At 46.6% G+C, this 25,570-nt stretch overlaps 1 protein-coding gene across 1 annotated transcript in view; it reads right to left on the bottom strand.

Annotated features, from left to right (window-relative positions):
- Positions 1-791: 791 nt before the first annotated feature.
- Positions 792-25,570, bottom strand: part of LOC144143417 (nose resistant to fluoxetine protein 6-like) — a 67,529-nt gene continuing 42,750 nt past the window's right edge. The window contains exons 11-15 of the mRNA XM_077675176.1: positions 19,597-19,719; positions 9,599-9,719; positions 7,519-7,705; positions 3,816-3,958; positions 792-1,088 (exon numbers count right to left, since the gene is read on the bottom strand). Coding sequence (XP_077531302.1) covers positions 834-1,088; positions 3,816-3,958; positions 7,519-7,705; positions 9,599-9,719; positions 19,597-19,719 — 829 coding nt within the window. The 3' untranslated portion in view covers positions 792-833. The remainder of the gene's footprint in view (positions 1,089-3,815; positions 3,959-7,518; positions 7,706-9,598; positions 9,720-19,596; positions 19,720-25,570) is intronic.

Below are 25,570 nucleotides of genomic sequence, written 5' to 3'. Positions count from 1 at the left end.
GCTGCGACATTCAAGTCGCGGCTCTTTTACGGCACAGAGCGCATGCGGACGACGACACGAGGACGAACGAATGACGGGCGTACGCTATGACCTGTCTTGCTCGTTCTGATGGATGGGTGGAAACAACTTTATTGATAGCCTGCAGATCGACGCCCCAGAGCGCCCCGACGCGGGCCTCTACGTCATCCTGGCGGTGTCCTCTACTCGGCGTCGGCTTGTGCTACTTCCGCGGTTCGTCGCCCCTTCAAGGCGCCTCCCCGTCGTTTTCGCTCGGCTTCTGCCTTTCGAGAGCCTCCAGGACCTGCTGAGCAAGGGTTGACACCATACGGCGTACGCTGGAATTTTTTTGTGGCCAATGTTGGCCAATCTCCTTAATTAAGTGGGTACGCTTAGCTTGTCGAACGTGCGCTCGAGGCACGTGTGAATGAGCGCTCGGCATTTTCTTGGTATTTTTAACTGCGGACTACACAAACGATTTGCTCCCCAGCTTCGCTGTTAATATATGCTTTTAGGGACCATGGTCAAAAAGCGCACAAGAAATTGAAAGGAGTTTAACGAAATGTCCAAAGGCCCTTTCAAGGTAAAAATTGGGGCTGATTTTTTGTCTCTTGGTTGCTTTAGCTGCTGACCATTACCTTTATTTTGTGCAGAGCTTTTATACACGACCAGCTTGAACTGGCTGTTTTAATCATTTACCAGGCAAAATATTTCCGCAATTCAATTTCGGCTTGTTACTAAAAGGTTGCAGGATTTTGTTACGGCTCCTGGAAAGACGACCAAGAAAAAGAATATTTCATATTTTTTTTGTTTTTTTAATCTGCACAGAGCAAGAGCTAAAGATGCGACTTTTCATGATGGTTCTCGTGGTGGTTCTCGTGGTTGTTCTCGAGGTGGTTCTCACGGTTGTTCTCAAGGACCTCTGGATGCGTTGGCTTTTTCGAGGATGTCGAGTTCAGTTCGGCCATTAGTTGCTTATCGATGTGACGAAAGGCCAGCCGGTCTAGCTGGTCAATCGGAGACTCGCAAATGATGTTCAACAGGCAGGCGAACACCATGCTCAGGACGGTGATGCCGATAAACTCCAACGTCTGCGAAGATATAGAAAAGAGTGACGCTAAGGTCTTTATGAATGCTCGCCAATCCCAAGGACGCGGTTTCGATCCCGGACTCGTTGGCTGCTTTTAAGCTGGAGGCGGAAAGCGAAAACTCCCGTGCATCGAGATTTTAGGGGAAGCTAAAGATCCCCAGGAAGCCAAAATTCATCCAGAGCGCTACGCTAGGGCGCGCCTCATAGCACATGTGTAGCTTCGCAACGTTAAACCCATAATCTGAAAATACGAATGCGCGCAAGCTTATTACGGCTGCCATGCGAGGTACGGCCCCTGCCAAGCTCTCATTTTATCAAGTAGGAAGGAAGGTCCCCTAGACACTAGACAGTTTCTCTCACATCATCATCATCAACAGCCTACTTGTGACCTCTGCAGGACGAAGGCCTCTCCCATTGACCTCTACAAGCTTCTCTCTTGCGCGGCCCGAGTCAATGCGGTGCCTCCAAATTTCTTCGTTCCGTCCCTCCATCGAGTTAATGGCCTTCCCCTTCTTCTAGACCCGTCTCTTGATATCTACTTCGTTACCCTCGTGGTTCAACGGTTGTTATTTCGTCTCTCTAGATGGCCAGCCGAAGTAAATTGCTTTTTCTTAATTAAAACTATGGCACCTTCCACTCTAGTTTGTTCCCTGATCCGGGAAGCTCGTTTACTGTCCCTAAGCATTGCTCCTATCATCCTTCGTTCCGTGGCTCGTTGAGCCAACCTACGTTTGCTCTCCAGTTGTTTATTAAGACGCCAAGTTTCTGCTCCATACGTAATGGCCAGCACTTGGCTTTGCTTTCCTTATTTGGGAGTGCTTGCCAAGTGCACCCCAGCCCATTCCTATTCCGCTCCTGATTTCTTTCTCGTGGTTGGGATCCGCACTGACAACGAGTCCTTGGTAGTTATATTCTTCCATTTGTTCTCTCATTTCATTACCTATGCTGAAAACGGTGCTTTGAGCGCGTTTATTTATCATTACTTCAGATTTACTCACATTTAACTCCCCCCCCCCCCCACGGCCAAGCTTTCTGATTGCAGTTCCTCAAGTATTCTTTGCTGGTGTTTTGCTGAGTAACTCAGCAAGACTATGTCGTCTGAAAACCTCCAAAGGCTCAAGTATTCTCCATTTACCCTTAATACGGCGTTTTCCAAGTCAAGCTTCTTCTCTACCCTTCTCTATACATGCTGTGAGCAATTTTGGCGAGGGTTTATTTCCATATCCTACTCGTTTAACAGCGGAATTCCGCATTCACGACTGCAATGTGCTCTTCTGGAACGTGTTCTGGAGATTTTTAGGTCACGTGGTGTTCTTTCTAAGCGTTCACTTAATATGTATGTATGTATGTATGTATGTATGTATGTATGTATGTATGTATGTATGTATGTATGTATGTATGTATGTATGTATGTATGTATGTATGTATGTATGTATGTATGTATGTATGTATGTATGTATGTATGTATGTATATGAAGCTTTTCCACGTATGATCATACGTAACAAAAACGGCGACCTCTCTTTGATATCGTCATTTCGTCAACTCGCTAGAAAGCCTCCGTAAAGTAAAATAAAAACGTGGAACAAAAAGAAATCCGATGGTGTGCCTAGGCAAACCAGAGTAATCCCCAAAAATTCAAAACAGAACACCTTCCGGCGGTTGCTCTTATTCCCATGAACAACTCTTTACCAACGGAAAGCTGTGATTCACGAAGATCATTCTCTATGCTTCTAGCTTTTTTGACCCGATGGCCATGGCAAGATCGTTGCGAGAAACTGAGTGAGGAACATAGACATCAATATAGGCCAAGAAGTGTGACATAGACCACTTTGTAATCCCTGGGTGATTGGTCAGCCACAAGCCATCAGCATCTCTTTGGTCAGCCACAAGTCATCAGCATCTCCACGGTGATGCTTGCGTGCAGTATTTAAATTTGGCTACGACATAATCAATATCGGCTCGGTGGATAGCCATCTTGGTCAGCGCTAGTCTATCAACAGCGTAATCATCCCATCAAGCTCCCATTAACTATACGTCACTATCGAAGAAAAAACGTATAATTCACGATCTCAGAGCAGCATTTGTAGCAATATTTTAAGAATAAAAATCATGCCCCCCCCCCAACGTCTATCGACGACGATGGTTGAATGCGCAGCTTTATCGTGATGGATTCTTTGGCTGGCCAATCCCACCCTGCGAGTATGTTTTACTCTGGAGGTACGCACCACTATTGTAAAATACCCACAGAAACTCTCGGGTGTCCACTCCGCAGGCCTAACGTTTAGGTTTGGGGTGTACGGCCCGAATATGTAGCTGCTGCTTGGCGCTTGCTTCGGCCATGTCGAAATGGAGCAATCGTATTGACGCTGGCTTCATAACGCGAGGGAGCCAGGTTCGATTACGGCCACGGCAAGCGTTTTTTTTCTTTCTGTTCACCCACGATCATTCATCATCGTCATCATAGAAAGTTGATTTATTGATTGTGGGGTTTAACGCGCCGACGCAACGCAGGCGATGAGGCGCGCCGTAGTGGAGGGCTCCGGATTAATTTTGACCACCTGGGGATCTTTAACGTGCGCCGAAATCTCGCACACACGGGCGTTTTTGCTTTTCACCTCCATCAGAAAAGCGTCATCATAGAAAGTTGGCTCTCCTGCAGAGCCTATTGGCGTGCAATGGCATCAGTGAGGACACTAAAGCTCCGCTTTAGAAAAGACACAAACTTGCCTGAAAGAACTCTTCAGCTTGGAGCGGTGTTTTGGTGATTCCTATTCGGACGAGAAGCAAGGGCAAGTGAACTAAGTATGAGCCGTAGACTAGTCGTCCGAGAATTTGGAAGACCCTTGATGACAGCAGCGAGTTAATCCACCCTGAAAGAAGTGAATGAAATAAAAGTACGCACAGGACCAGGGTCGTAGCCAAGGAGGGGGGGGGGGGGGGGGTTCGGTGTAAGAATACCCCCCCCCCCCCACCCTGAAATTTTTCTAAACGCTGGATCCTCCTCTCCAGCCTTTTAGACAGCTTTTTTCGCCCATACTATTTACCCACCGCATCGGCATACTAAACGGCAAAAACGAAAATAAAGGTGACTAAGATAAATAGAAAGATGACTAAGGCATTGTCTGGGCGCAGGCTTTGCTTCTGTTTTTCTTTACTGACGGCGTGTAACAGCCAAATAAAAATATTTCTGGCTACGCCACTGGACAGGACATATAATATGTGCATGGAAGCTTCGCCATTAAACAGCACTAAACGCCATTAAATATTGATGTGCCGATACTTGCCACGCCTGAGTTTTACTACCCCGTCAATGCTAAGAAATAAAAATTCGCAAACAATTTCTGCCGTCACATCTAAGTGCGGGGTGCATCACCGACAAATGGGCTTCGGGAACATTTTTATTTTGAAGCGTTACGGGGATGGTGATTCCGTACGTTAAAGACTATAAAATCTTGCCTGCTCATTAGCGGGCGGTCGAGCGGTTAGCATCTCCATCTAGTTTACATTCTTGCCCCTCTAGACAGAAATATAAGCCAGAATTATCAGTTCACCAACACTGCCGTGTATAAAAAAAGGGGGCAGTTTGCCTTTCCTGGAAAAATTATCTTCCGACCAATTAACGCAGCAAACAAGCAAGCGTCATGATAGAGATAAAAATACCAAGTAAACAATTACAAATCCGGCCATTCAGTGAGAGCATGTTTTGAATGTCGCCTTCGTGGCACCACAAGTTACGGTAGAGGCGTGCAGAAGTTCTATCTTGAACGCACGCGGCAACTCTGAAGTCAGTGCGCTGCTATGCAACGTTGTCACTCAGCCATGTGCATGGGTCTCACCTAGGGAACGGCTTCGAAGATTCCGTGAAGTCCGAAAAATGTTTTTTGTCGCGAGCGAGGAGTGCTCTCACCAGTTAACGCTGTTCTTGAAGCCCATGCAGGCGGACGTACCGCTAGTAGCTTTCATTAGAGCAAATTCTGAGAATCTGCCTCCCTCGTATGCTAAATAAATTTTATCCCGAACATGGCACTGACGTTTTTAAACTCTTTCAAAGAACTGCATAGCGTGTTTTTGTAGTGCCCTTATATACTGAAAATTGTTTTTACCAGCGGAGCTGTTTAACCCGGCCGTAAGTTGCCCAACGCGAACAGAAATCCTCTAATTGGAAAGAAAAAACAAAAACGTGTCCCATGGTGGGAACCGAACTTGGGTCCCTCGCGTTCTGAAACCGGCATCTATCCGATGGAGCTATCATCGCATTTTTTTCATTTATTGCCGGTTTCAAACACCACTGAAATCAGTGCTACATGTGATAGAAACGCTAACTTTACCAAAGTAATCGTAGCATACCTAAAAACGCGGCATACACAACACTTTCTCAACTTCAGGCAGCCACTCTGGAGTACGTATTTGCACATCTTTACAATGCGGCGAACACTTTCGCAAAAACACTGCCTTGCAGTGCTTCCATCAATGTCCGAGTATCGCGCCGCCATTCGAGCTCCGTATTTCATGGAGGACCAATAACATCAGAAGGTAATAGGGCACTTAATTCGTTATCGTTCTGAATAGCCAGAAACCGCATGCCATGAGGATCCAGTGGTAGATTCTTTTTAAGATTTCTCTGAAGAACGTCCCACAAAAACACCGCATCCGAACACTCTAAACATACATGTTAACAGTTTCGGGTTTTTGACACAATAAACAGTCACCTGAGCTATCATCGCATTCCGTACACACAGCATTTTTTACTTTGGGTCATTCGTAGCGTTGGATTTGGACTTCCCGTGAACGTTCGTTCGGTCGTTCGTTCGCTCGTTCTGTCGTTCGTTCCCTCGTTCGTTCGTTCGTTCGTTCGTTTTCCTGCTCACTCGCTCGCTCGCACAAGCCTCACTGCCGCAACTGAGCTGCTCTAGGCCTCTCTGAGCCGCTCTCAACAGCAGAAATGTTTAGGCTTAAACTTGGTCCAGTGGCGTGGCGTCGTCCGGGCTTGCGCGTGGGCTTGTGCCACGTGAGGAGCTTGAAAAAAAAACAAAGAAAACATTTCACGTGCGTCCTCTCACGGGAAATGGGGAGCACAAGACAGCTCGCGCTACAGACACCGAGTTTGCGAAGACGGTTGCCTCGGGTTCTAGCGCGTCCTAACGCGTTCCACTTCGGGAGAGATGTGAAAACCTGAAGAAACGATCCGGGCCTGCCAGTGATGGAGAAATTTCAGCGGCAAGTTCGGAAATCCATGTGAGGGGCAACAGCCGGGTGACCGACGAAGGAAGAGGGGCCTCCACTTCTGCTGTTTCTCCAGCCTTGCACCAGTATACTGCAAGCTGCGCCAATTTGTAATTTGTTTTTCGTTTGTTAATGCAATCGTGAGAAATAGTCGTTCTGCTTCATTTCTGTACATGGCAGTACGTTAATAATTAATTAATTATCAGGTTTAACGTGCCGACGCTACACAGGTGATGAGGGGCGCCGTACAGGGGCTCCGGATGCATTTTGACCCCCACGGGATCTTTAATGTGCGCCGAAATCTCGAACACACGGGCGTTTTCACTTTTTGTCTCCTTCATAAAAGCGGCCACCACGGCAGGGAATCGATCCCGCGTCTTTGGGCTCAGCAGCACAACGCCATAGCCACAGAGCCACTGCGGCGGGTATGAAAATATGCGCATGCTTAGTTGTGAACATACATGACATGCCCTGTAAACCTTCGTTGTATACCATAGGGGGTATGGGTCCCTGTCAAGCCTATGTATGGCTTTTTGTCCCTGCCTCCAAGCATCTTTGATGTTAAAATGAGCCAAATTGAATTGAACTGAATTGAAAATTCCAATTGTCTGCAAACGCTGGTTTGCGCCGGCCTAACGTCCCCATTGGGTGCGACAGGTCATGTGGCTGCCACGTGGGTATGCGTCTTTATTCAAACAGCTGGCGCATCGCACAGAGGGGGGACGCGGTTTCGCGACAGCCGAGGTTAGGACTAACGTCGCACTTGGAGTTTTGACGTCGTGAGCCGGTGCCCTCCGGTTGATGTACAGTCGTCACTAGGCCCAACGTTAGGTTGGACCTAGCGTTAACAGTGCATAGGGCTGAATATAGGTATAAAGGGCGATTGACCTAGCCGCTCAGTCGTAGTTACGTAAGAAAAAAAATACGAGAAAGAAGAAGACAAAATAAAAAGGGAGAAAGAGCTCAGTGACATAACTCGACGGAAAATGATGCTCCCGCCGTCTCACACTCATAACAGTAAGGTTCTGCGTGCACTTTTCTTACTCCTCTTTTTACCTTAAACGATGCGAGCAACAAGCTTCCAATGAGACTGCCGTTTCGGACATTTCAATCGACAACCACGGCGGCATATTTTCCGGAATGACACATGTAAGCACGTTAGAGCGACCCCGCTGTAAACAGGACGCAATTCGTCGTTCAGGCTCACCTCCACGTCCAGTGGCGCAAGCGTGGTGCAGCCACCACAGGGAGAGACACCACACGATCCGATGCAAGCCGGCGTACACCGCAGTGGCCATCCTTGTGGGCAGGTGGCCACGGTTCCAAGGTGTGGACACGTAGATGACGGATAAGCTAAGCACCAGCGACACCATCCAGGCGGCGCCCTGTAACGGCTGCAGGGGGTGCGTGCGCACTACGATTTTTAGAATGTTTTCTTAAACGTCTGAAATGAAAGACATTTTCACTGTGGAGTTGAGTGGCTTAGGGTGCGAACGCTGTTACTCAACCTGTATGTAAGAAACATCACTTTAACAACATCGTTAGAACCACACGAAGCATGCGGACTCTCGAAATGAGTGGCCGCCGCACATCTGGCCTGCCGCGGGGAAACTCTCAGTGCAGTGAAGCGGACTTACGGCACGCCGATTGAGGCCGTGGTCTCCGCTCAATAAAAGAATTATCTTCTGGCTTAAGACAAAAAGGTACTCCGATTAAACTTCCAGAAATAAATGTCCTTTCTACGCGCTTTCAAATGAACCGAAGTCCGTATTTCGAGATGGACCGCCACACACCGCGATAACCACCTGAACATTAGGAGTATCGCAATTCTTTTCAAAGTTTAGCGTATGTGTTAGCGCTCCGGAACTGCTTCCTTCCCGACTCCTCTATTTTTCCCCGCCCTTACCGTAAACCCCATAAACAAGCTATACAGATGCACTGTCTCTGAAAAAGTCGTAATGGCTGAAAAAAGGGTCTTAACATGGCCCAGAAAACGCCGCAGTGCTTCTCCGCAAAGCATATTTTGAGGCACACTAGCAGGTGTGAAGGCACCGTAGCAAGGAAGCGCGGTTATTTTTCTAACAACTGGATTTTTTTTTACCGCGCTCCGTGTAATATTTTATTTTTGCGATTTTTCTGGCAGCTTTGTTTTTTGGTCCCAGATACGGTATTCAAATTGCCGCGATAAAATAATGCCTAAACAAATTGTTAAGAAAGCGACTACTGTAGCCAAGTAGTCAACCATGATATCTTGTAGTCTAATCCTAGATGGTATAGCGCATTGTCTGGGAAGTTTGGCGTGGAAAGAAAGGCCGACGAATTTAGTCTTTCACATTCGGTTTTAACCGAAAAGTATTTTTTTTTTCTTTCAGGGACGGGTTGAGAGTGACCAGTGGAGTTATCACGGGTGGGTACAGTGTGGGCGACAATTAGAAGTGGGATGGAGGGGGAAGGGGGATGCACTCACTATTGCCGTGGCAATGACACAGTCTGGATGTTTGGGGGGCTGGAAAATCGCCCCCCCCCCCCCCCCATCTGCATCCGCAACTGGTTTCAATCACCAGGGGAAGGAGTGGGGCGGGGGGGGGGCAGTTGCGGTGTTTGGGCACTGCGCGTTGCATTTGCGAAGTAAACTGCTTAGGACAGAGGAAACAATTCTTTTAAGAGGAGTGGTGACACGAAATTTCAAAGCTTAGATAACTATGTAAAATGCTTTCTTTTTATCAGAAGCTGTCTCCCAGCCAGTTCCAACAGGAACCGTTCAGTATAACATATTTTAAATCCATTTTCATCTTTGCCCCACGAGAAAGCCCAGAGCGGACCGAGATGACGTCATCTGCTCCTTGCCCCAAACTGACAACGTCGGGGCTCCGGTGACGTAGCCGGCCCGCCGGCTGCGGTTGGCGCGCGCTGCTACGCTGTGTGTTACACGTCATGGTTTCGGGACTGACGTCATGCAGCCCGGGCGCGTGGGGATGGTAAAGACCTTGGCCGGTCTGGGCGAGCGCGTGAAACCGGAAACAAGCGTTACACTTCAGAATAGTGCGGGGCAAATAGAACGGGATATCCCGAGGTCAGTCTGTCGCCAGATTGAACCTCATTTTCTCCCTAAGACCTCACCTATCGTTCTTCTTTTTTATTTTCGCGCCTGTATGACCAAATCTGAACATGAAGTTATTTAGTCACACGCACAAGCATACACTAATAAAATGCTGCATACTATTGTCGGTCTAATGCAGGGAAGTTGTTCCCGCTAAGACGAACATAAGATCAGTTCGTACTCTTACCTTTGATATCTGCACATTCTTGTAGCGGCGGGTAAGGTAGCCACAGAGCATGCCAGCTATGTATGTAGCCACGTGGCTGTAAGGTTTAAAGTAAATATACTCTGTTGTGTCCAGAATTCTCCTGCGAAGAAAAAAAAACGCGCAAATATTGTCATATAAGGCATACCACTTAGTACGGACCAGTGTATTTCCACTTTTCCACTTTTCGATTTCCATTTCCACTTTTCCACTTTTCCGGGTGAGCGCGAGCAGACAACTCTAAACATTATGTCAACTGTTTAGCGTGCAAACTTTAAATTAACAACTGGAAAAAAGAAGAGCCAATTACAATGCTGGCTTCGAATCAGTCGGCCGATATATATATATATAGATATATATATATATATATATATATATATATATATATATATATATATATATATATATATATATATATATCGATCAACGCGTTTATAATCCAAACACACAGTCATAATCGAACCTATTCCCAGAAAAAAAAAAAAACCAACGTTCATACACAGCCCGCAAGCCCACAGAGAGGTCCATACTGCATGCCCCTTCACTGCAGGTATTTACCAGGAAATACACTGCTTAATTAATTCAAGCAATTGCTGTTCACTGCATGCTTCCGTTACCTCGAGCGCATTTAATGAAAGCAGAACCAATTACAAATATTTGGCTCAGCCAGCGAATCGTGATAGTTCGCCGTTCAGGCGAAGTACGGCGCTCAGGCAAAGTACGGGCCCGTTTTCCTCCCGCTACCGCGGATCGGCGTTTCGTCGGCTCTGGCGCTCGGCGTCGCGGTCCCGTTCTGCTAGCGGGGCCACCGGATCGACCTGACGGTGACGGTTACAATCGACGGCACGGGAGGGCTCTCGTTCTCTAACCGCCGCGTCGGCGACGTGACGGTGATGGCCACATTTCCTCCGTTTCTCGTGGCGTCGATAGAGTTTTGTACTAGAGCTGTGCACGGGCCGAAAATTTGGGCCCGAGCCCAGCCCGGGCCCGGTGCTTATCGCCGTAGGCCCGGCCCGAGACCTTAACCTTATGGCCCGGGCCCGGCCCGGCCCGGCTGCGTGTTTCCAGCCCAAATACCGTAGGGGCCCGCGCCAGATTGGGGCACGTTTGGAAGCAAAAACTACCTAAAGGCGGTAAAACGCATCGTAAGGGAAATGATAACAGGCAAGACCAACATTAAACGGGCAAAACAACCCCAATTAAACATAACAATCATGCACATATCCCTACCGCAGCTGTCCTTCGCTCAGCTACATAGGAAAGAATTGAAACCGACATAAAGGTGACCGAACCGCCCAACCTAAAAATTTACACCATCTTCCCGCGAGGGGAACCATGGGTAGATGCGACGCATCGTGGGGTTTCCGTTGCGTTTCCGTTATGTTGTTTTCATTTAGCGTGTCAATTTGTTGTTGTTTCCATTATATTACGTACAGTTGCGCCGATCATCGCGATAGCAGGCCTGTTAGTCTCCATTCAAATCATCGGTGGTCATCGGATGTCATCGGAGCGGCGGAACGACTGAGCGGAGCGGCGCAGTTACCGCGTTTATATGTACCGCGCGTTAACGATGAGGGGAATGAGAGAGAGCAGCGCATGCGCATGTGTTAGATGTTTAACCGAGCGCTAACGCGCGCTGACGCACAGCTGGCACGGCGACGGGAGCGAGCGCTAACACGCAGATGGCGCTGCGGTGAGAGCGGCGTTAGCGCGCAGCTGGCGCGGCGAGGAGAATGGGGGAGGGATGCGGACTACGGACGCCGGAAGACGCCGGAGGGACAGGGCGAGTTAAAGAGATGCGTTTCATCTAAAAAAGATGAACCAAAACCCCCCCAACCACGCGTATTCATGGTAATATTGTAAAATATTCAAGAAAAGTAGCCGAAACCGAAATGGCCCAAGCCACTGAAAAGTAAAAACAAAGAGCTGGAGCTCACCTAAAGAGAACAAAACCACCCGGCATTTTTTGTAGAATTTCATAATGGGCCATACATGAATTAAAACAAGCAATTAAAAATAGAATGGCACCTCGGGCATTTGAACCTGATTCTTGCGATTGCTAGCCAGAAATGGAACCTGCATGCCAGGGGACCAGCCGGTTCGTGTTTGTTTAAACAGGGTGTGTACTTGCTTTGTTGTTTCGTTCGTATACGTTTCCTTTTCTCACGAGTATATAGGGCTGTTGGACTCGGTCCCTTCTTTTTATCGAGACGCCAAGTACACGTGTGCATTTACGCACATTTTATCGTTGCCGCTTCACTACGTTCTAAACCGACTCATATCGCTTATCTATAAAGTTTCAATCGTATTAAGTGTTACTGTTTAGGCGGCTGTTGGCGCATTTAAACCACCCTACTCCCCTGTTGCGCTTTTCCTTTCGTCTTCGTCTGCCGGCCACGACGCCCGAGGGCGCAGGCCACCTCCTACCACAAGCTACACTCGCCACGATGTTTTCCCCCCGAAACAAAGAGCAAAACTAAAGTTGAATTGTCACCTCAGTCTTTGACAGCTTCACTTTTGTTGGCTCAGAGAAGGAAACGAACTCCGAATAGGGCACTGCTACAGAAAACAGATGGAGACGCAGGTTTCTCTAGCAGCGTTTGCAGTTCAAAGTGTTCCATCTTGAAAGTTTGTTTTCGCCCTAACTTAGAGGTGGAAACTAGTCACGCTGAATTGTCATTCGTTGCACTTCCCTAGGCGGTGTGTCGCTGAGCCGCATATGTTGCTCAGTTCATCCCAAGACATGCAGTTGCAGATCTCTCACACTTCCCGGCTTGCCATACGGCCACATGCGCCTCAGGGCCTAACGATAAGTCCCGTGGAATGTAAAAAGAAACCTGACCCGTGCTTTTACCGCGTCAGCAACATGTAGTTTCTGTGATATCATAGAAAACCTAAGTATTGCTTTACTGTGCCGGGCCAGCCCGGGCCGTCAGGCAGTGTTACCGGTAAAGTAACGCGTTACCGGTAACGCCGTTAGTTGTAACGCGTTACCGGTAACGCCGTTACTTGTAACGCGTTACTTTTTTTAGTAACGTAGTAACGTACTCGTTACTTTTCGAATGAAGTAACGGGTAACGTATTTACGTTACTTATTTTGAGTAAAGTGTAACAAAATTACATTACGGGACTTTACTTCCTAGAACTTAAAAAAACTAAATTTTAAATTTTTTGTGTGTATTGAAGTGCTCCGGACCCACGTGATGCTGAGCTTTCGCGGTACTTTCTGGTGCCGCACAGCTTTGCACTGACGGAGCTAAAAAACAGCTTCCCTCTGGTGCACAAGCTGTTTCTCAAAGTAAACACGGCAGTACCATCGAGAGCATCTGTTGAACGCCTATTTAGCGTAGGCGCGGACGTGTTTACCAAGAAGCGAGTTAGAATGTCAGATGCCAACTTCGAAATTCAGCTGTTGCTGAAGTACAACAGCGGAGTGTGCTTCGAGTAACGGAGGAACTTGTTCACAGCAACTATCTGCACTTCGAAATGTTGTGAATAAAATATATTCAAAGTTTAAATCTCGGCTGGTCTTAATTTATGTGCTAATGAGGGAGGCCGGTTCTTCTGTTAAGTTCCGTGCCAACATGTTATAAATCAGCTTCATATATACTTCCGCGTTTTTTCTTGTAACTATTCGGGTGAAACCCTAAAAAAGAGAGGGACCCGCCGCGGTGGCTCAGTGGCTAAGGCGTTGCGCTGCTGAGCACGAGGTCGCGGGTTCGATTCCCGGCCGCGGCGGCCGCTTTTCTGATGGAGGCGAAAAGCAAAAACGCCCGTGTGTACGAGATTTCGGCGCACGTTAAAGATCCCCAGGTGGTCAAAATTAATCCGGAGCCCTCCACTACGGCGCGCCTCATCGCCTGCGTTGCGTCGGTGCGTTAAACCCTACAATCAATCAATCAATCAAAAAAGAGAGGGTAATTAAGTTTCCGCATGGACATATTTTAGCTATGGCGCTTACGCACTTGTCAAACGTCGAAACAGGAAACAGCAAATGTTGTAGTTCGTGAATGAAAAGTAACGCAACAGTAACGTGTGTTACTTTTTATCAGTAACGGTAACGGTAACGCGTTCCTTTTATTTTGAGGTAACGTAGGTCGGTAACGCGTTACTTTTATTTGCAAGTAACGAGTAACGTATTTAGTTACTTTTTTCGGTAATGCCTACAACACTGCCGTCAAGACGGCCCGGCCCGTCCGAAGCATTTACATTTCGGCCCGAGTCCGGCCCGGGCTCGGGTGAAAAGTAAGTCGGGTGGCCCGAGCCCGGCCCGCGGGCCGGGCCAGGCTTGGGCTTTCAGGTAAGCCCAAGCCCGTGCACACCTCTATTTAGTACATATACTAGAGAGAAAACTGACGCCAGCGTCAATGCGAATCGCTGGACGCCATCCGCGTCACATTGGGAACTATGCGAAGAGTAGTTTTCGGCGTTGCTTCGTAATGGCCTTGGCTTATAACGGCATTTTAGCGAATTCGAAAATACCTACAGTGGAGGAAGACCGACGATAAAAGCGTTTATTTACACATGCAGAAAAAAAGACAAACCGTAGAAATAACATAAGGTTACGTTTTCTGTTTTTTTTTTTTTTGGTAGCTGGACGTTTAGGGAAACATTATCGTCGGGGATCGCCTGTGAATTCTAGCCACCTTACCTGTGATCGTCTGCGATCCTGGCGGACCAAGCCAGCCGTTACAAAACACATTTAACTTCCGCAATACCCCGCATAGACACGTTTTAATTGCTTCATAATTCCTTTAAAAACTGAATTATCAGTAAACTTTGTAAATGTTGTACACATACAAAACTATTATACAAAATTATTATACAAAACTATTATACAAAACTATTATACAACATACAAAAATCCTTATGGTACTTGTATAGAGTGTGAGTTCAGAGAGCCAAATATGTCGATGAGTAGCGAAAGACGTTAGATTATTTCGTTCTTTTTAAATTTTCTTTTGTTTCTTTTCGCCAATGATCTAAATTGATACCATTATAGCGATGAAGTGTCTCTACTTAGCTTATTATGGTTTTTTTCCGAAGATGCAAGGCATACTGCAGAGTTGGTCCGCCTACGCTATTTTTTATTCGTAGTTCATTTTGCGGGCACTTTCGTTTATACTTCGGTTTTTGGGGGTGATTTATAGTATGCATACTTCTGATTTGTCAGATCACTATGTTAAAATTTGATTTTTCTATTTTTTGCATTTTTTTGGTTTTCCCAAATTCTATCAAACCAATCATCTGCATTTACGTATAACGCTAAAAGGTAGAACTTACGCGAAAGGTGCATTTTTGCGGAAATGCAGGCCGTTACAGGGTTCTTCGTGTCTTTCGCTATTTTTATTTCGTATTTTGAGCGTTCTTTTGGCAGACTTTTTTTGTTTATTCTTCGGTCTTGGGGGAGATGTGGAAGTCGCATATTTTTTTATTTTGTCGGCTCATTTTTGTTACAATTTCATTTTTTCTATTTTTCTTATTTTTGGTTTTTCAAAAATTCCGTCCCACCAATTATCTCCATTTGCGATTAAAGGCAGAACTCCCACCAAACCTGCAGTTTTGTGCAAATGCAGAGCGCTACACGGTCCCGGCTGTGGGAGTACTCGGCAAAGAATGCGACGCATAAAAAGGGACAGGCAACCGATTTTTTGTGGAGTGCATATCCTATCGCTCATAGTATCAAACGTTTTATATAGTGGCGTAAAAGCAGAGAATTTCTAAATACACAGACGGGAATCACTTTAATTTTGAAATAAAATTTCTGAAGTCCGAAAGATGGTGACACCTAGTGTCAAAACGTGACACTCTGTTACGGGCCCCGCGGCCTCCGTGTGTCGAAACTCCGTCGATATCATGACGTGATTAAAAAACTGCGTGAAGGAATGTGAAAGGTTACACATTGTTGTTGTTTCAGCCGAGGACAAGTTTTTTAAAAAACCTCTTTTAATCTCATGGGCTGTTAAAAGTGTGTTGCCGCATGGCTCACTGTCAAGGTTGCCTGCATTCGTTTTGGCGGGACACGTGCGGCTAGTAAATCTAAAAGTTCCCATTTCAAAACTTCTAGGACGCTGTCAGCAACACCGCTTCGGGTTAAGGTGTTTTAAGTGATGCCCTTTCGTTTGGGATAAAGGAAATGTACTTGACAAAAATCGGTTATCTGTCCTTAAAGCATTTGCCCCGCGGTAAACCACACCGGCGCCGTCCGTCTGGGAGCGTCGGTTAGCTATGAGTTGACCGCAGAGCGAATGTTTTTTCTTTTTTTTTTGTATACACACACAACATTTATGGACTGTTCTGATAATTTATTTTGTAAAAGAACTATACAATGATTAAAACTTGTCCTCGTGGGGTATTGCGGAAGTTCAAAGCATTTTCTGATGGCTGACTTGGTCCGTTAGAATCGCCGACGATTACCATCGCAAACGATAATGTTCCCATAAGCTTTCAGCTACAAAAAACATACAGAACATGTAGCGCAATTCTACTTCTACGGCGTATTTTTCCCTCTATATGTAAATACACGCTTTTATCGTCGATTTTTCTTCAATTTACATATGTTCACATTAACTACAACGTTATAATCCGAGCAAGTATTACGAAGTAAAGCGGAAAACTACACTGTTCCCATAATTCTCATGGTTTCTTTCGCGCATGCGGACAGTATGCCTCGAAAAGTTTTCTGCTCGCTCACACGCAGGCGGTCTGCTCTAGCCATAGACGGCGTTGCCGTAAAAAACAGTTACAGTTGTTTTTCATTCGCGATAATGTTGGCTTTGCCGCAAAGCCTTTTTACTTGCGAAGAACAAAAATGCACGGATCCCCAGCCATCAATAGCTTCCCTGTAAAAAAAAAAAAAAAACCGTCAGTAAACAGGAAGCGCGCTGCTCCATGAAAGTTGCCGCTTGGTTCCAGGCATTGCACGGGTTGTATCTACGCATATTTTGTACTCATCCCATTGTCTAGGACGGACGCAGCTAGGGCCCTCCGCATTCTTGCCCGGGAAACAGCTATCTCCCAATGGTCTCCAGAAGATTTCACATGTGCACGCATTGGTGCCTTTGACCCGCACCTGCAACGTCCCCTTCCACTAGGCCTCCCACGGTCTGACGCAACTCTTCTTTGCCGTCTCTGGCTGGGGGTGGCATTCACAAATGCTTACTCGTACTTAATAGGAATAGCAGCAAGGGCGGAGTGCGAAACGTGCGGCACATCGGAGACGATACGCCACGTTTTATGCGAGTGCCCACGCTACTCGGCTGAAAGAAAAAAGCTGTCGTCAGCGCTGAGGAACCTGGACTCTCGGCGGCCATTTTCGGAGGAGAAGATTATGTGCCACTGGCCTTCTCAGTCATCCGCTCAGAAGGCGACTAAGGAGCTATTGCGTTTTCTACGGGCGACGGACTTAAACACTAGGCTATAGACTGAGAGCCTCCACTGTCAATCACTGTCAGTGCCTCAGTGCTGGGCATACGTGTCTGGTCCAACTTTTACTCTTTTTTTTTTCATCTCTCTTTTTTGCCCATTTCCCCTTTCCCACGTGCAGGATAGCAAACTAGGCTCTAGCCAGGTTAACTTTCCTGCCTTTCTTCTACATTCTTCCTTCCTTCCTTCCTTGAGCAGAACCAACTACACGCATGGCCCGCTGGTAATTTTACCATTCCTTTGTGGTTAAATGATTGCGGGCATAACATTTACCGCCAGCTCAAGATGTCTGGTTATGGAATTTCACCTTAGGCACCTAATGTCTGATTAGAATGTTGGGGACGTCCGGGACATGGCCGCGGGTTTGTGTCGCCATCCCCCTTTTTTAGAAAGAAGGAGGGATTGTGCTGATGCTGTTGATTCGGGTATCTAAGGGCCGGTAAGTAAGCATTTGTTCACAATATTTAATAAATTCGATAAACATAGTTTAATTGGGCACACGTCTGCATTTCCTTTGAAAGGAATATGTAAAGTGACTGCCGCATTGAACAAGCGCAATAAAATTTCTTTGTGATCTCATTGCAAAGCTTCCTAATTGCAACTAACTCGTCACACCGAATATTTTATGCACTGATAATGCAAATATCAGCGAGCACGCATTCTTCGTGGAAATTATTACCTGATACGATTACAAAGCACACAATGAAGGCAAAAAACATTTAGAGACATTAGTCAGCCAATTCCTCTTCGGGTACTCTAACTGCGAGGAGTACTTGCCCGGGAGGTACCGGTCGTTGGGGAGTTGCAAAATGCAGTACATTTATATATTGCTTCGAGCAACGCGTAATGGGCATCACACGTAGAGCTGTTTTCGGGCGTAAAGCACCTGTACTGGTTGCGGTTCGTCAAGACCCAAAGATACTTTTTCACTGATTTGAAAAAAATATCTGCTCATTATATCACCACTTGAAAGAGATAGCAGCTGCGAAAACCAATGGGGCGCTCTATCAAACGGAACTACTTAGGGATATGGTTAGCTCAAAATACCAAGAACCGGAGCTCTTTTGTGTGAATGCTATGAAGATGTTTTCAGAGAAAGCGTTACGAGTTGCGGAAATCAAGACGACTAGTTCAGGTACAACGCAGAAACATGTCCATAACTTCTTGTGTGGGTGCGGGGGTTTAGCTACGGAGCTGCGCTTGGGTGATCAGGCGCGGTAACAGAGTGCTCTGGATTAATTTATACCACCTAGGGATCTTTATCTTTGTCTTAAGCCTGGTTATGTACACTGCAGGGCGGAGGCCTCTCTCACAGATCTGCAGCCACGCCTATCGAGTGCCTGGAGGCCGATAGTGTGATTGTACAATCATTGGGAGGTTTTTAGCAAATGCACTCAACCAGGGTTGCTAAATCCTTGTCTGGTGAGGAAAGGCTGTTTGCGCTCTTGGGAGCATCACCTACCATGGTTGAACCTATCCAGTACAATCTCCCGTGGTGTCCAGTAGTGTTGTATACCGGACCAGGCAGCATTTTGAACCTGGTACAGCGCTCCAGAGGCGTAGCATGGTAGGTGCATAGAGCGCGCAAGGAGAGTGGCACCGCTTCCCAAGGGATCTTTACATGGTCGAAATCCCGACACAGGAGTGTTTAGTGTTTTACCTCCACCAGAAGCGACTGGAGCGCTGGTGTTGAACCCACGGCCCCATAATGAGTAAAGAAAACTCCTCAGCCATTGTGCCGCCGGCGCGAGATCACGTGCATAACCAGCGGTACGGAGACTCGGCCGCTTCTTCTGTGTTTTTTAGATGTGACTGCATCTCATTCACTCGCCTTGTCCATGCAGCGTCGGCGTCGTTGTCGTCCGCCCCTCCCCCATTCTCCTCGCCGCGCGAGCAGCGCTCTCCGCCTCTCACCCCCTCTCCTCTCTGATGCCCCTCTCTCACGAGGGGCATTGTATTGGATTCGAATGGATTGGCTTGGCTTGGCTTGGCTTGGCTTGGATTGAATTTGGATTGGATTGGATTAAAGTGGATTGTGTTGCGTCATAGCCGCGGCAGACGCACTGGCGCCGGCGCGTCCCCTCACCGTTATGCGCTCTATAAAACGCGGTGCCTGCGCCGCTCCGCTCCATCGTTCCAGCGCCGTTCCTCCGCTGTCCAACGCTGCAACGTGAACCCCCTATGCGTCGCATCTACACAGGGGTTCCCGCGAGGGGAGGTGGGAGTTTTTTGTAAGCGACGACACATGGCTAAGCGAACACTGTCCAAGCGAGCGTTGCTTTCAAGCCAAGTACATCCGTTTTATTCGCGTTTACAGCTTTACTGGTGAACACGAAAAGAGTGCATGCGCACGCTGGGACAAAGCACTAATAAAACTTTACTTCGGCGATGAAGCGTCAGTGTCCTCTCAGCGACAAATGCGGGAATAACCGCTTCGAGAACAGCGTTTCCATCCCAAGGATGGCTTTCGCCAATAAAACAGAAATTCTATAGTACGGGCTGCAAAAACCCAAGTCACGTAAGTTAAAGATGTTAGACAGCTGTTTTACACTCACCCGATGTCTGATGTCCCAATCGTGAGAGAATACAGCAGGTCCCAGCGGTACGTCAGGTAGCCCGTCACGACACAGGACAGGATGCTCAGGAGGACTCCAAGGCCCATGGCGTATCTCGGTCGGCTTTTTGCGAAGACATCCAAAAGTGTTAATGCAGAAGAATGAGCCTGGCCAAGTTCAGGGTGGATGGGAGCCCCTTTCAATTGTCGTGACTTGGGGCAAGTACACCACTGCTTTCAGCGAGGACGCATTAAACTGCATCGGAAGGGTACATTACAGAAAAGGTGCCAATCTTTGTTCCTGCATTCCTTATATTAAAATTGCGAATATTCACACAGTAGCAGGAATGAAATTTATGTTATGGCTTAGCTGAATTGCCCACCAAAGGCAAAAGAGTCTGTCCTTTATTCACGGGTAAAAAAGGCGTTGGAATTATTCTTGAAGGCGCGCATGTGTGAACTCCCGCTCAGTTATTTTTGTAGAATACCAAAATATTCATTCCTGTGTACATGCGCACGTTTCGCAAATGCTAATTCTTGCCGAGAGGTGGCACGTCAGGGCCCATGTTGTCTAATAGACATTTCACCACTCCATCTCTGGTATACAGTGCATTGCAGGCGTGAGAACACGTGAGCGTGGCGCTGGCGTAAATTCAAGTCCCAGCAATAAAATACACCATTTCAAGCATGAAACGTGGAAAAACTGAACTCAATTCTACAAAAGCTGAGTTCAATGTTATGTAATATTACAGAACGGAACGGGTAAAAAAAGAACTTCAAAGTAAGCGATGCGTTCCACTCTTGCACAGAAACGTGGGGTACCCTGGACTTTCTTTCAGTATAAACTCCCAATTTCTCGCACTTAATTAGCGCCGACAGCTTTATATAACCCTATAATTTCTCCACGGCATCGAAGGGCAGCGCTGTGGGTTTCCCATTAAGCTGCAGCCATTATTTGTGAAGGTTAGTGCGAATGTAACGATGCTGATTACTTTTGTCAAAGCATGCCTACAATACAGAAGCCAAGCATTATAGATAATGCAGAGTGCACAAGACATAACAACTGCTCCCCTTAAAAAGCTGCGCCTTTACAAAAGAACTCTATGCCGGATTTGGAATTCAAATAATCGTTCCTTGGCTTTGTATTCGAGGCAGCACAGTTGCTTAATATTACATAAAGTGTTTTTAACACTCAAAATGCTGCCAAGAATATTTTTTTCAGCAAACTGGATCTTGCATTAAAGCACCCCCATGACGAAAAAATGTTTATCATTTTTTCACATTGCCCCGTCTAAAAAAAAAAAATCCCGCCACTTTAACGCAAACTGCAAACAAGTAAGGGGAAAACATAGGAAAGAGAGACGACCCACAACTGCTAACTTGGCTCTCCGACTTAATGGGGTCTAGTTCTCGACAATGCGGCCGCCGGTAGATGCTACGACTAATGAACATGGTTGTGCAATTGTAGTGGTGCCCTGTCCCGGCGTGATCACGCAGTTTTAATGCTGGCATGCAAATAACAAGCTGATCACTCTGTGTTTGGCGCCACCTGATTATGTCTCCGCTGACATTATGCAGCAAAACACTTGAAGGTTTATCAATATTTCAGACGTTCCTTTATGAAAACAACGTACCTAGGTGCCGGAATAGCGTTGAGCTAATTTTCAAAGCTGTTATGCTTAAATAAAAAAAGAAGGCATGTTGTTTCCACGGTTCCCTTTAGTTCGTTCCATGAAAAGCAAAACTTTTCTCGAGCTCTTAAAACTATTTTTAAATGTTTAGTTAACAACGATAATTGCGAGTAAATGTCGCGCATGATGGAATAAAATAATGAAAACATTTGTTTTAAACTCACCAACTAAACGCTTCTTTTTTTTGTCCCGTGCCGACGGTAACTCTTGCGATCGCTTCCGCAATATTCCGCCATTTCTCCGTACCAGGGCCCAGTATCACTATGATTTTTATAACGGACGTCCGCGCAATGTTATTTACAAAAAAGTTCCTCAAATGCTCCCAGTACGTGTGATTAAGAGCGTCGCTAAAAATTGTCACCCGTTGAACCACCAATGTCCCACTTGATGCATACGTTTGACCGGAAATGCGGAACACTGTTGACGGCAGGTACCCCAAATAACTCATGCAGCCACGAGTAATTCGTACCAACGCCGCCTGTATAAACAGTGCCTAACGCGTGAGCGAAAAATGGCCAAACAGCCACTCTCCTGTTGCTCTCTCCTACCCTTCCCCGCTCCGTAGCCTTCCAGCGTGCTTTCGTGTCCGCCAGCCAGCGCCGCTTCTCGGAAACTATGCAAAATATAGCAAAGTTTGTTTAGCGTTCTCGAGGCGGCGCTCCTACGCCTTCTTGTTTTTCACCATGCCTGTCTGTCTTGGTCTGTCACTGATAAAACTTCCTTTTTCACAAAGCAAAATCCCTTGCGCTGCGGCGGGCTGATGCCGGCTTTGCGCGCTTATCTACTCGGATCACAGGCCCTGACATTTTCTGAGTGGGGCATCCCCCCTCTATCCCCTCCGCATTTAGGTATTGTTTTGACCCCCCTGTTCGCACTCCGCATCGGTACGCACTTCTGAAATTGAGGACTATACTGTAGAAGCGCCCGGACAGCGTGGCGGGATTGCAGCTGCTTATCCTTTTGTTTCCTATAATTTTCTGAAGTTTACAAGCACGTGATATTATTGGAAAGTAATCGTAGAAGTAAGTGCCTGAACAAAAAACGTGCACGCAATTTTTTCTTCTCTAAATACTCCAGAAAGAAAAATATCAGTAAAATAATGGCTGCCCCATCCGAAAATATCGTTTTTCTGTTAGCTATATGTCTACCCGACAATCAGTATGTTCTTAGACTATTTCCGTCCGCCTCCGTCTTTATCTTTGGAAAAATGCAGCAAGTATGAAGCGAGCGACACGTTGAACGAGATCCCCAGTGCGCCACAGAACTAGCGCCCCGTCACGGTTAAGATGTAAGCGAAACGGCCCTTGAAGCCCTACAGGCAAGCTGACAGACACACGTCGTAGAAGTGGGTGCAGCGTTCGCGACTCGCGAGCAGTGACGTAAGGCGAAATGTCCGCCGGCACGCGCCACATAGCGGATCAGTGCCTGAACTAAGCGTCCCTACCCTTCCCATTGAAAAGCGCGCGACGCGTCAGGCAATGTTAATACAGGCGGCGTTGTTCGTACCGTGATAACTGCCCAGGATTCAAAGCAAAGAGCCATCGGTAAAAGTAGGGCTCAGGGCCACAGGGACATAGATTGCGCGCACTCCCCTAGCGAAAAGAGGTATTATTTTTGCTCTGTCTCATATACCGTATCGTATTAAACTGCTAATTTACAATGCTCTGTTCACTAGCCACCTAAACTACTGCACCCCGGTGTGGGGTACTACTACGGCCACCAATATCAGCCGAATCTATATCTTGCATCTTGCAGAAGAAGTTCATTCGCGCTCTTTTCAGACTACCGTTCAATGCTCATACTGAACCATTTTCCCTAATGAGTCAGCTCTTGAAAATTCATAACCTGCTAAATTACCGACTGGCAATTAGTTATCGAAAAGAACAAAGATCTGGGAGTCGTTTTCTTAGTTCGTTGGCGAACTTGAAGCCAAACATTGTGCACTACTGCGCTCGTACACCTGAGTACTGGAATGTACCGCAGCCTAGAACCAACTATGGCCTGCAGTTGTTACGGTCCTGGTTACCGAGGCTACTTAACAGTCTTGATTCTGAAAACATTTATATAAGCCTATGTTCCTCAACAGAATCGTTTGGTCAACTTTCCTCCCTGTGAAAAATGACATTGTGCAATGTTTCAGTGTGTTTTTTTTTGTCGATATTATGCCTTGTAATCCACTGTATTTATACTTGTGACATATTGCGATTGTAAGATGTAGTTGCTTGTTTTTTGTAAGTTGTACTTCGTTTCCTTTCCTCTTTTCTCTTTTTTTATTTTCTCTCCACTTCCTCTTTTTTTGTTATTCGTGCTTTTGCTCTGCTGCTGCCTGTCAGCATGGATTTTAGGGCTAGTCAAGTTGCCTACCGGCAACTTTTTTTCCTAAATATCCTCCATAAATTGTACTTCTTTTTTTATGGAAATAAATCAGCCAGTAAAAAAAGATAACACGGTCTGGAAGTTGCCTTTACCCAAGACGTTCTGCGTAAACTGTTGTAAAACAAATGCACGAAAAACAGCGAAAGGCGGAAAGGAAGCGACGAGATATGACCTTACACAAGGGTAAGAGCGGAGAACGGTACAAATAGCATGCTCAAGCACTAGCACTAGCAATACAGCTTAGGGATACGCACATAACTCCACTATAAAAAGGTGTACAACCGAATCCCATACCGAACGCAACAGGAGACACCGAACGGAAGAATTACACGATAATGACGACGAACAACACTAGTACGACATGCTACCTCCGGGAAAAGGGTTGGCTCGTCAAATCGTAAACGTTACACCTCACGCCACAAAGAAAAATTCCAGGGAAAGTGCACCGAATACTGATACAAGATGCCCCCCAAGATTCTGCGGTAACATATACAGATGTTATATCAATACAAGCTAATATGGACACTCGACACTGATGGAGATGACCTCCTCAGCATGGGAGGGGGGGGGGCTCCAGCCAGTGAACGACAAAACAGTATGCGACAAAAGAGCACCAAAATAATAGCACAAGTCAGAACCGCAGACTGAAAAAAGCGCAAAGCGACAGGACAGCAACGCGGCAAAACAGCGCGTTGATGTTTGACGCCAAAAGGGGTCATTTTCTACCGTTCTAACGAGAAAAAGTTTTGGTATGGGTGTCTCTGACGTTTCATTTTTTTCTGAAAAACATTTCATATTTCGTCAACCACAGAGAACGCTGATTGCGCCTGGGCCCGCTGACCAATTTTTTTCTATTACATTGGTGCTATTTATCTGCGTAAGTATAGTTTGTTAAACTTTTCGTAAGAACAAAAATAAACCGCCAAACTCTTGCTTCCTGAGCGAGTCAACTTGTCAATTCGCATTGAGTGAACTAATGCTTCCGTATTAAAGAAGTAATTTTGACATTAGGGATGCGAAAATCTATTCATGGGTTGTGACTGGTGCCTCGCTTGGTACACAATAAGAAACTCGATTGAAGGAGACTGCACAAAAGCTTCTGCACCATCATAGCGGGATAGGAAAACGATTTGACGCTGCGCGCTTAGATCTGTTGTCGAGCTGTCAAGTAGGCAAATCAAAAAGCAGCAGCTACGGAAAATTCCTCAACGACAAATTCTCTGCAACCTCTTGGCCAGCACAAGGGAACAGCGCGCGCCTATTCCCTAGGGCATGCAGCACACGGCTCCAAATGAAACAGTGTTGCGCGCAGGGCCTCTACAGAACTCGTTGGCTAAAATATTGCGCTGGCTTCAACGTCCCTGGATAATCACACAAAGTGCGTCGAACGCAGAAAGCACTCCTCAGAAAGAACAAATCCGAGTAACTAACGCAGGCTTCTGCTAGACCAATACCTGGACCAAGAAGGGAACGGATGACGAGCCACATCAACGTGCTTCGAAGAAGATGATGAGAGCAAATACGAATATATACGAACATTTCAAAATTGTACGCCTGCAGCCCCACGACACGATATTACTTATGCAAGTGCTTCTAACGGTCCAAAAAATCCCAATGTCAAAAGCTTGCCTGGCAAAAAAAGCATCTCACAGAAAATGCTCGGGAATTTGCCCGAGGAGCCAAAGACCGCAACTCAGTGAACAAACATGACGCGAGAAACTGGCATCCGACCGCACAAGGCAACCCGACACATGTTCTTTTTAAGAAAATCACCTTAAAATTATAAGAATATTACAATTGCTGGGCGTACTTCCTTAACACCAACCTTGTGCCAGCTCGTGAAAGGTATATAGCTCTAACCGGCCGCGTCCCCGGCACCGTTGGGGCGGGAGAAGACCCGATGTCACC

Source organism: Haemaphysalis longicornis, unplaced genomic scaffold (genome assembly GCF_048455015.1).
Source record: "Haemaphysalis longicornis isolate Haplotype H1 unplaced genomic scaffold, Haemaphysalis longicornis Haplotype H1 scaffold_1, whole genome shotgun sequence".
Classification (NCBI taxonomy): domain Eukaryota; kingdom Metazoa; phylum Arthropoda; class Arachnida; order Ixodida; family Ixodidae; genus Haemaphysalis; species Haemaphysalis longicornis.
The sequence above is the reverse complement of the archived record's forward strand: the minus strand, read 5'-3'. Positions and strand labels throughout refer to the sequence as shown.